At 38.6% G+C, this 12,278-nt stretch overlaps 1 protein-coding gene across 1 annotated transcript; it reads right to left on the bottom strand.

Moving 5' to 3' along the window:
- Positions 1 to 8,714: 8,714 nt before the first annotated feature.
- On the bottom strand, positions 8,715 to 12,198 carry LOC136253455 (uncharacterized). The gene is made up of 7 exons (XM_066046140.1): positions 12,036 to 12,198; positions 11,126 to 11,657; positions 9,855 to 11,068; positions 9,643 to 9,795; positions 9,402 to 9,590; positions 9,213 to 9,345; positions 8,715 to 9,166 (listed from the first exon to the last, which is right to left on the bottom strand). The coding sequence occupies exons 2-7, from the start codon at positions 11,643 to 11,645 to the stop codon at positions 8,844 to 8,846; spliced, it is 2,532 nt and encodes an 843-aa protein (XP_065902212.1). The 5' UTR covers positions 11,646 to 11,657; positions 12,036 to 12,198; the 3' UTR covers positions 8,715 to 8,843.
- Between the last annotated feature and the right edge of the window lie 80 nt (positions 12,199 to 12,278).

The raw sequence follows: 12,278 nt of genomic DNA, 5'->3' as shown, positions 1-12,278 counted from the left end.
AGAGATCAGCTAGAAGAAGTTACCTTGTAGATCGTTCAGCTACGAACAAGTTACCCTGTAGAGAGATCAGCTAGAAGAAGTTACCTTGTAGAGAGTTCAGCTACAAAGAAAACACCATGTAGAGAGTTCAGCTGCAAAGAAATCACCTTGTAGAAAATTCTGCCAGAAACAAATTGCCCCGTAGAAAGATCAGTTAGAAGAAGTTACCTTGTAGAGAGTTCAGCTACAAAGAAACCATTCTGCAAAGAGCTCAGCTGCAAACAAATCACCTGTACAGAATTCAGCTACAAACAAATCACCCTGCAGAGAGATCAGCTAGAAGAAGTTAACTTGTAGAGAGTTCAGCTACAAAGAAACCATCATTTAGAAAGTTCAGTTACAAACAGATCTCCCTGTAGAGAGATCAGCTAGAAGAAGTTACCTTGTAGAGAGTGAAGCTACAAACAAATCACCCTATTGAAAGATCAGCTAGAAGAAGTCACCTTGTAGAAAGTTCTGTTACAAAGAAACCACCATGTAGAGAGTTCAGCTACAAACTAGCTACCTTGTAGAGACATCAGCTAGAAAAGTTACCTTGTAGAGAGTTCAGCTACAAAGAAACCATTCTGTAAAGAGCTCAGCTGCAAACAAATCACCTGTACAGAATTCAGCTACGAACAAATCATCCTGTAGAGAGATCAGCTAGAAGAAATTACCTTGTAGATAGTTCAGCTACAAACAAATCACCCTGTAGAGAGATCAGTTAGAAGAAATTACATTGTAGAGTGTTCAGCTACAAAGAAACCATCATGTAGAGAGTTCAGCTGCATAGAAATCACCCTGTAGAAAATTCTGCCAGAAACAAATTGCCCTGTAGAAAGATCAGTTAGAAGAAGTTACCTTTTAGAGAGTTCAGCTACAAAGAAACCACCTGTACAGAATTCAGCTACAAACAAATCACCTGTACAGAATTCAGCTACATACAAATCACCTGTAGAGAGTTCAGCTACAAACAAATCTCCCTGTAGAGAGATCAGCTAGAAGAAGTTACTTTGTAGATAGTTCAGCTACAAACAAATCACCCTGTAGAAAGATCAGTTAGAAGAAGTTACTTTGTAGAGAGTTCAGCTACAAAGAAACCATTCTGTAAAGAGCTCAGCTGCAAACAAATCACCTGTAAAGAATTCAGCTACAAACAAATCACCCTGTAGAGAGATCAGCTAGAAGAAGTTACCTTGTAGATAGTTCAGCTACAAAAAATCTCCCTGTAGAGAGATCAGCTAGAAGAAATTACCTTGTAGAGAGTTCAGCTACAAAGAAACTATCATGTAGAGAGTTCAGCTGCAAAGAAATCACCACTGTCCAAATTTCAAGGCAATAGCTCTTTCCAATCTGAAGTTATCAATTGTCAAAGTTGGCAAATTGGATGTGTGTGGAAGACCCCTTTTCGCAAATCCGATCACATATGTATTTTATATATAATTTGTACATTTACTGATAAAATATTTAAAGTACATCTACTTCATCTTTTCGTCTTCCTGTAGTAAAGAAAAAAACATAGGTTAAAAAAGTCCCAAAGCTGGCCATAGGCCGGCTTTGGGGTATACAAATACAAAAAGAAATGAAATCTAATCCAAAACAGCCAAGCTGTAAAAAAAGTGTGCGGCCCTCAGAAAGGCTATGGTGAAAAAAGATGTGAAATCCAAGGTGGCGGCCAAGAAATGGCTGTGATGGTAGGTTAATGGTAAAAATTTTAATAACGACAATTCAGGTGAATTTTTGTGCCGCTTCACAAAATTTACCTGAATTGTCATTATTAAAATTTTTACCATTAACCTACCATCACAGCCATTTCTTGGCCGCCACCTTGGATTTCACATCTTTTTTCACCATAGCCTTTCTGAGGGCCGCACACTTTTTTTACAGCTTGGCTGTTTTGGATTAGATTTACTATACACAAGACCATATACACACATTGATAAATTACTAAACAGTTACTAGTCCAGCTAGGTTGTGCTTGAATTGGTCAATCTCTGTTAAATCAATCACGTGTTGGGGTAAGGAATTCCAAATATTGATTGCAGAGGGGAAAAAAAGAAAATTTATAACAGTCAATTCTAGTCATTGGGGTTAAAAATCTCTTATCATGGCCTCTGGTGTGATGTAGGTTAGGATTAGGAAATCATCAGCATTAATATCGATTTGGTGAGATATAATTTTAAATAACATTGTAGCCTTCTGTTCGTTTCTGCATCTGGCTAAGGTGGGCCAATTAAGGTTAGATAGCATTTCAGTGATGCTGGAATATCTAGAATAGTTGTTAAATGCAAACCGTGCTGCTCGTCTTTGGACATTTTCTATGGCATCAATGTCTCTTCGCGTGTGGGGTGACCAGACTGTGGCTGCATATTCTAAGATAGGTTTAATCAGGACTTTGTAGCAGTTACTTTTGACTTGGAGAGGACACTTGCTCAAGTTACGTTGCAAGAAGCATTTGGTGTTATTGGCCTTTTTAGTAATTTGTTTAATGTATTCTGACCAGGATAAGTTTTTGTTGATAGTTACACCTACATACTTAGCATGTGTTACCTCTTTTATAGTTTTACTTTGCAGTGTATATTGAGCTAATATTGGGTGCTTCTTGTTAGTGATTCTAAGAAATTCACATTTTTGTAAGTTGAATGACATTTTCCAGTCAGCTACGAATTGTTCTAAAGTGTTAAGATCCTGTTGTAATCTGTGACAGTCATCTTGGGAATGAATCATAGTATACAATAACACGTCATCAGCATAAAGTTTTATCTTGGATGTAATTCTATTAGGCAGGTCATTAATGAAGCAAAGGAATAATAGGGGAGCGAGGACTGTCCCCTGAGGAACACCAGATGATACTCCAGTCAGGTCACTTTGTTGACCGTCAACTACTACACATTGAGATCTGTTTAACATAAAGTTCTTTATCCAATCTAGTATATCTCCTCGAATGCCATAATGATGGAGCTTGTGAAATAGATGGTAATGGGACACTTTGTCAAATGCTTTTGAAAAATCTAAAAATATTACATCAGACTGCTCTCCATTGTTCAAGGTTTCAGCAAAATCATTTACAGCTAATATCAGTTCGAAGACTGAACCAAAGACTGAGCTGGTACGTACAGGGAACAGTGCTCCTTCAATTGAAGAATGCTCAGAGGTAGGGTAACACTCGGGGTAATAGTGGCGAAGCAGTGAAAATTCGAAGCGATACTCCGCCTAGCTTCAGTTCAGTGTTATTGGTTTCTCAGACGCGCTCCCCAGAGTTATGTTCGAGGTTAACAGCCACGCTTCTTTACACAACAGAGGCTACAGAACAATGCTCCATGTGTTCTTCGTGGTGAACTTGAACATTGAACGCACGCCCTTGTGTCTGGGATAGTCTTTGTGGTTAAATGCGAAAATATACTAGCCAGTCTGTACGTTACGCGGAAAGGAAGCCGTTTAACTTCTAGACGGCGTTAGACACTCTAATCTCTTATTATTAACTCTTGCTAATATGCTACACATTTGAGATAGCTATAGCAATGCCACTCATTTGTTTACGATGTTTCCATGGCTAGGTTTGCAGACATGTGCCAGCTACTGCATGATAATGCTACCAGAGCATATTGTCTAGCTGGAGACATAGACAACAATAACTTTGAGACAATGGTAAAAAACCTGGAACAGGACTGAAATGGAGGCAGGAATAGAAACCACCAGTGTAAAATGACTGTTGCAGATTATAATTATGTGTCGACATGTTAGTTGAATTACGTCTAAGAACACTTTTCAACATTGCTGCCACTGAAAATAATACTCTAATAGAGCAGTCAAGAAATTTGAGAGTGTGGGTCATCTAGCTACCTATAAGGACTAGTTTACTAGTCATGTATAATTTTCAATGCAAACCTTTTGTGATCTCTATATATATAATATATAAACACTTGTGATACCCCATGTTGTGGCGAAATAACCACTGATGGTAAGACGCTGTATTTCTAGGAGACTACTGTAGCTATACCTAAATGAAATGATGTTGATGTAGCTTACAGTTTTTTGTTTATACTCGTCAGCAACTAACATTGTCTATATGTGCACTCATAACCTTAAAAAACTAGATTTATTGCATAGTAAATAATGGATGTATGTATATGACCTAGATAACCAGTTTAACATCTCTTTAACAATGAGATCATGTTCCAGCTATTGCAGGTATAATGAGGTATTGTACCATCTTACTCATTATTGGTAATGGCTGTTCTATCAATGTAATCTACTTGAATTTTTAGAAAGTCTTTGACACAAGGCTTGTATTTAATCTCTTACAATAAATTTTTTTCAACAGAAAACATCCAGTTGTATACCTAGTAAATAGCCATACAGTAAGACCAGCACCTATAGCAGCATCCCTCAAGGTTCTGTGTTGGCTCTTATGCCACTGTAGATTGTGTAAAGATAAACTGATATGTGCTGTAAGATTCTGTGCATCTTGCTTACAATTGCAATTGGGTGTTACATTAATTAGCACAATTTCTGTTTGGTGACAAAGTAACTTATAGTGACTTGGAATATAAAATAATACCATTCTCAGATACACACATTCATATAGATACAGTAGCCATTACACAGTCATAAGGATTCAAGGGCCATACCTACCCTTACAACATGTTGCTGATCATATTATGATGCAAGTAACATGCAAACTTTGTAGAGATCAATTTCATTGTTACTACACTATCAATTATTTGAGTCAGCATGCAGAGCAATAAACAATAGGCAATGCATATCATTACATCATTGACATACTAATGACAAATAATAGATATATAATGATCTTTATTGAGACTTCTGATCGCATTCCTACTGAAAATTTTCCATGGGGGCATGCTCCCAACCTAGTTTGGTGGTGCCCATGCCTTGAGTAAGGTCTTTATGCAAAAGAGCGGGTGCCACCAGACTACACCCAACCCCAAAAGATTTGCATCCATGACTAGGCACCAGCCTATTATGCTTTTAATTTTGCCTATTATGCTATGCTGAAGTGCTCAAATTTTTTGCCTATTATGCTCATAATTATGCTCAATTTTTTCTGCAGTTCCCATGTTTTGTTACTTTCTAATGGATAATGATAAACTTTGGCTTATGAATAACTGGTTAAATGTAAAAGTTAATGCTCATTGTGCATTAAGAATTTGGCTGCATTGTAAACTATAATAATAGTCATGTCAAATAACTATGCTTCACTGTGGCATCAACTGTTCTGTCCACCTTTATCAGTGGTATGTATCTTTGCTTACAGTATGACATAATTATTCTGCCTATTATGCTTCCTAGCATTATGCTTGATGCATTCAGGCACCTATTATGCTCAAAATTATGCCAGCATAATAGGCTGGTGCCTATCCATGACTGTTGTATGCTTCAAACTCTGTAACTTTCAGTGGCTTCTTAAGTCTGGCCTTCTCCACCAGCTGACCTGTAGTGTTACATGAGGTATACTGTAATATTAGTTATTATGTATTACTAATTAGCTTAAAACTTAAAATTGAAACATAAGCAAAAGTTATGTTAAATTAAATTAGCTAGATTGAAACAATTATATAGTGACCAGCTGAAATCTCAAGCAAATCTTGTATAACCAGACCACTACCTATTGTTTGTGTAGGGTGGTTACAACCCAGCACACAATAGGAAAGATAGTGGGCTGGCCATGCAAGATCACTTCTGAGTTTCATGTATACACACCTCACAGAGTTATCAAGGAGCTTTTGTACAGTGAATCTATCAAGACTTTCGAAAAAGTGATCAGGCACCTTTCAAACGTTAACTTATAACAGCATGACAATTTACTAGGTTTTTACAGTTAACTATCATGAATCAAGGCTCTTTCATACGTGAAATCAAGCAATCAAGGCATAGTCAAAATTCTGATCCTGGTCTCAAGTGCAGTATGGAAGCGACTACCCCTTGTGTGAACAGTATACTGAGCTCCTGAGTTCTTAAGTAGCAGGACATGTTGATCACAACTCTTATTTTTAAGTAATAATAGGTTCAGAGTTGAGTTTTACAGCAGATTTATCGAGGTGTCATGAGGACATCGATGTCAACGATTTACTCACACAATCATCAGGAATTACCAGAGGACATGAATTAAAACTTTGCAAGTGCTTGCGTGGTCCTCGCCTCAGTGGTCTTTAAGCAACTTCAAGGCCAAACTCGATACACATTGGAAGCGTTAGGTACAGTATGTTACCATTACACCAAAAGATATGAAAAATGAAAGAAAAAGTTGTCACAAAGGGCATTCGAACCACGGACCTCTAGCATGAAGAGCAGCATTCCTAACAACGGTGCTAGCTGCCAACCGGCTGCTGTTCTTTTTTGCCATACTTAATTTATTATCACTATAATAAAATTATAATAATACTAACCCATACCCTAACCAGCCCAACCCTAACCTAATGTTTAAAACGTTGTCCTAATCCTACTTGCGCTACTTCCCAAGCGCTGTTCCTAATCCTAAGGGTGCTGTACCTAATCCTAGAGGCGGTTTTCCGGAGGTTTCCTAATCCTAGGAACACGGTAAGAGCGAAATTACGATAAAAAAATGGTAACATGGCTACTACTATAATATAACATAGCCCTTGCCACACTTGGGACTTGTCTGGCGCCGCCGGCCACTTCGCTTTATGCAAAGGGGCGGGCGGCGCCAGACTAACGGCATGATCGGTCACGTGCCCCATCTGCTGCTCGCGTGACTTCTCTACACTGAAATTAGCCATTGGGATTGCGAACCTAATAAAATTTACTGATTTTAGCGGAATTCCGCATATCTACCGACATGGTAAGTTCAAAAACGTACGAGAAACTCACTAAGCGTTGGCTTAGGAAACTTATATAGGCCTACAGAAACTAGAACAAAGCTATTCTAAACTATATTGCTCACGCGGCACTTTCTCGAAGCGGCTTTCCTTAACTCTTGTCTTTAAAACTGAATGGCCCGCTCGAGGATAACAACTCTTCGTACAATTCCCTCGAATTACTGAAGTATTATTCATGTACACAATGTTCCAGACCGTTTTTTGTTCAGACTAATTAGTTTAAGTTGAATTCCCATAGTCTTGGTAACGGGTGAATCCCACAAAACATTATGCATTGAGAAAAATGTCGAACCGGGTTCAGAAACAGTGCTGGGCCCACGTATCCGCTGCAACTATAGTCTTGAAAATAAGGTGGAGTATTCCTTAGAGGTATGTGCGTAATTAGCAGACCGTTTTTTGTTGGTATCACTACGTAATATTGTGGGCGCTTCAAAAATGCACGAAAATCACCGTGTTTTTACACCATTTTACCATAGATACTACACCCCCCCCCCCCCCCCCGGGATTGGAAACTTCACTTTCGTCACCTCCATCCGCACCTCCGTTGACACCTTTCCATTGTGAGCGCCAATGAAATTGATTATTTCCATGTGCGCTCTACAGACGAGTTGTGATGGCCCGCACCATAGATACTACACCAGGGGCGGATCCAGAGTTTGGAAAGAGGGGGGGCACCTTGCTGAAAATCAGTCAAAGACCAATAAACATTGCTGAAAACCAGTTGAAGACCAAAAAAAATAAAAATAAAAAAGGTCACAACAATAATAGCTAGTTATCCTTTAACAACTATATCGCGTCTGTTATGCAAAATAAAATCCTATTTATAGCTTCATAGGTAAGCTACACTGCCTCATGAACATTGTGACTGCTTTATTAGAGTAATCGACTGCTCTATTAGAGTATCTCGATCTTGTATGCAATTTCTTGAAGGGGGGGGGGGGGGGGGGGCATTTGCCCCAAATGCCCCATCCTGGATCCGCCATTGTACACCCCGCACCGTGTCCATTCCAGACCCAGTTGAAGTTGTTGACAAGAAACGCTATCTTTTAGAAGTTTGCGACGGAGTGTTACACTCGTCAAGGTTTTCGACAGACTCCAGCAATTGCAAGTTCTTTCGTGAATCAGCAGAAAAGATTGTTAGTGTGGAGAACAAGGAATTTGCAGAACGTTTTTCAGACAATTTACAAAGTCACATGGAAAAACTTTTCGAAAAGACATTAAAACTTGCAAAGTTATGGCCAGCATTCCAAAAATATTCGCTATCAGATGAGCTACAAAAGGAATGGAAAGCATTTTGTGATACACTGTCCTTGGAAATGAAGTCACTGTTTTGGCAGTACATTACTGAGGAAGTATTCAAAAGGATGCTTCAAGCAAAAGTCAAAGCCGCTGGCCAGTCTTCAAGCTCAGGTGAAGCTGATGATGACGTACAAGATGTAGTGTTAACATTTGAAGAAAAGAATGCAATTAACTATATTGGAGGTTATATCGTAAAGCAACTACATTCTAAAGTTGTGACAAGGAAGAGTCACGTGGATGCATTGCTGCTATTGCAGTCTGATATCCCAACTGGCCTGGAGTCCAGCCAATGGACAGAAACTGTAGACAGAGGAGGGTTGACATACATTAATGAGATGTTTTATTATTGTTTGGTAGCAATTGAAAAGGTGTACAAAAGTTGCACACATGGACAAGATGCCAGCCAGTTGAGTGATATTAAGCGAACGATAGCAGACAAGGTGCTGGGTGACGTAGATGTAAAATTTTACTGGGATCTTGCTATTGGGTTGACTCCTGTGGAAGTTGGAGATGAGCTATTACTAATGGCGATTGATTTATTTTTAACCATTCGTAGCCATGCATTTACAAAAGGATTTGTGGAAAAATACAAACAATCGAACAAAAAGGGTACACAAAAATCAAAAGCATTGAGAAAAAAACTATTTTAGTGCTTTGTTTGTTGTATTAAATGTTTTCTTTGTTATGTTGTTTACTTTTTCTTCTCTTATGTAAATGTAACTTAGAAGATTTATCTAGTACAGCATCATCGGCACTTCTCTTTCCTCTACAATTGCCAGCAATGGCCTTTACATTGACATCGCCAATAACACGTAATCCTTGAGCCCCCTTGAAAACTTCATTCAGCATTGGGTTGTCGTTTACTCTCCCCCGCCGGCGTAAACAGCCAAAAAAATTTTCCAGGGGGTTCTGGCAGATTTTTTCACTTAGAAAATACTCAACCCCAGGCTGACTCAATATTACAGGAACTAACTCCACAAATGATGAAACTGCAGAATGTTGCCACATAATTATTACACTGAAGATTTTATGTACCTGTAATTGAAATCCCTTCTTGTGTAAGATCACTTAACAGGTTTTGCTGCTTTTGTTGTGGAGTATAGCCCTCTCTGTTGTTCACAGATTCTTTCCAGTTGTTCATATAACCCATAAACTCATCACGTAGCCACTGTCCCACAAAATTATACATGTAGGTAATTCTTTTACTAAAAAAATAAATCATACCGTTAATCTGAAATCATCTTTCTTTCGATATGGTTTTTTAAAATCCTTCTTCTCCCGGCTACCCTCGTCCAAGTTATCAACGTTAAGGCAATCAAAGAACTTGTCACACATTTCAATAAACTTTGCTGTTTCTTGTGCATGTGGTCCACCAGTTAACTTGATACCTTTTGACACAGTAGAACTAAGTACCTAATTCAAACAATATTTTATAAAACATCACTATGTAATCAATTTATTAAACATGAGCTGCAAGGTCAACCCGCATCTTTGAGAAAGAAGTCAGGCGTATATGCTCGTACTTCAACTTGTGAACCATTGCAGGTCCTTTGCCAGTTCCCATATTGCGCTTGTATAGATCAACGACATGTTGCCAACTAATGTATTGTCCACAACACTGCCAAAACAAAGTTGGTTACTAAATAGCATGACAAGCACAATGACATACGTACTAACCCACAGAGGTCTTGTTGAAAAACAATTTCTAATTGTTTTTATCAAGTGAGGTGGATCGCTAAATAAATATATGTATCGCTGGTCTTCACTGTACTTGTTTAGTACTTTGTACTTATCAGTTTGAGATTGTGTGAGCAAGTGGTACAACTTTCGGTTCGACGTAGCTCCATCACATGTACATGAAAGTACACGGAACCCCATAAATTCTAGCCTGTGAACTGCTTCCCAAAAAAGAGGGAAAAGTTGTGAGCCTTTAATGGACTCTACTGGGAACTGAGCATAAGGGAAGGTTAAACGAGATGTTAATCCTCTGACCATAATAAACATGACTGACTTTGCCAAAGGTAACTTGCTTTCACCATCCGAATCAGAATTAGAATACCTTATAAAGTCATTGTTAATGTCTCCTAAATCCGCAAATCCAATCAAATTGCCAGTATTTTTATCAAACACCAGTCCTTCTTTGATGTGTATTTCATCGAACAACAAGCCTACCAAATTTTTGTGATTTGGGGATTCATCTAACTTTGCATACTCCTTTAGCTGGCTGTCAGTAGCATCAGAAAACCCAGCACCAGTTGAATTAAAGTGGGTATAATCACGCAAAGTACGTTCAGAAGGTAAACACAGACACTTTGAATTTCTTAATACCTTATAAGCACCACTACTGCAATGGTGCAGGTATAAGCACCATTTTATGAACAGAGGATGCCAACGAACTCCTGTTCCTTTCTGTATAGCCTGACGCTGTTGCCTCCAAAATATCATCTGAAAAGAATCTTCATCATACTGCTTGCTTACACTGTCCTCATGCTGATCCATAACAGTTACTAGGTCGTCATGTAGATCTTGTTCAACATTGAGCCCTTGCGTTTCTGTTAATTTCTTAATTCGTTCTTGTAATTGGCTCACCAACTTGTTGCTACTCTTTAAACGACTTTGTAATGCTTGTACTCTGAGCGAAACTTCTGGAGCTGTCAAGTAATCAAGGTTGGCATGGCTACTAGGAGAAGTAATTGTATGTGAAGTAGGAGATCTAGATGCATCATTCCTTGCTCTGCTGTGTAATCGTGTAGCTGTAGATTGTAAGGTTTTACGATGTGCAGCACACTTTGTACACCTGATCACTCCTTCCTTCACAATGACCTGACACTCCCGGTGTCTAATAGTCTGTCTACTGTCATTGGTAACAATGTTGGCAACCAGTGTTTTACCTGTATGTACAATATTAATATAATGCAAAACTAAATATATTATGAAGTATAACTTACGATCTGTTCCATAGAATTTTCCTTTATTGTGAACTACCAAATCAGGAAATTCAGAGCACAGGTTGCCTTCACATAAATGAAAAGTGTTTATTGTATTCAACAATACAATTACATCATTGACACAAGAAATACGAGATCCAATTGGAGCTTCTAATTGTGGTAGGTTGATGGTGTAGCCCTCCAGAGTGACACAATATTCAAAGTTGGAAGATATTTGAACTGATACACTGATACGGGGAGGAGAAAATTTCATCTTGGCTAAACTAAGCCGCTCAGAAGTACTCTCAACAATATTCCAGCCTGGGATACCATTCTTGCTCAAGCGATCATGTAACTCCATCAATCCTTTCACTTTATTATGAGTGAACGATAGTAGTGGTAATGATACAACCAAATCTGTGTCTGGATTGCTACTATTGGAGGATGCCACTGATTCACTAGTTAAACTGGCTGCTAGCTTAGCTTTTCTTTTCTTTCTGTAGCCTTTAACAGAAGAAAGTTTTAACTTCTGCTTACCCATATCGATTTAGACCTGAAACAAACAAACAAAAAAAATGCATTTCCCCTGCGCGTTTAACCAAGCAATGGTTAGTACATTGTTGGTGATAAATCACAAATGACATATTTTTAAAATTATTTTATTATACATTACACAGATAAACGATTCCATACATAACCCAGTTCGATAGCATATGTCTTGTTTAGCCTAACCACGAAGAAATGGACTTGACAGACAACAGTACAGGCTGTTACGGCTAGCAAAACTAAGGTCCGCAAACTCGAGCGACAAGACTGAAACAGCGGCTTCAAAAGAAACAAGGCCGCAAAACTATATTGGTTCGATTGGTGATTAAAAGTTATCTGTCCCAGGCAAGTTTGACAATCATCCCATGCAGAATCATTGACTTACGGCTAGCAAAGTGGATACGGCGATGCCCTAAAAAAATCGTCTATTTCGAAGCTCCTGACCTCCTGAAAGAATCTGCAGCGATGTTAAACGATAAAGGAACAGTTTAGTCCAGCACAGGCTTTAAAGTGGTAGCGTTGTACTTGTTGAGAATTTTCTCTTCACATTCCACACCAATTAACTAGAGGTGCGGATACGCCAGCAAGATTGTACAGGCGGTATTGGCTCACGTGCGGAGTTTCCAAT

This window comes from Dysidea avara, chromosome 4 (genome assembly GCF_963678975.1).
Source record: "Dysidea avara chromosome 4, odDysAvar1.4, whole genome shotgun sequence".
NCBI lineage: Eukaryota > Metazoa > Porifera > Demospongiae > Dictyoceratida > Dysideidae > Dysidea > Dysidea avara.
The sequence above is the reverse complement of the archived record's forward strand: the minus strand, read 5'-3'. Positions and strand labels throughout refer to the sequence as shown.

Coding starts and splice junctions, on each gene's coding strand:
- LOC136253455 (XM_066046140.1), bottom strand. CDS start 11,645: ATGGGTAAGCAGAAGTTAAAACTTTCTTCTGTTAAAGGCTACAGAAAG. Junction 11,069..11,125: donor AAAATTCTATGGAACAGATC/GTAAGTTATACT, acceptor TTGTACATACAG/GTAAAACACTGGTTGCCAAC. Junction 9,796..9,854: donor TTTCAACAAGACCTCTGTGG/GTTAGTACGTAT, acceptor TTGTTTTGGCAG/TGTTGTGGACAATACATTAG.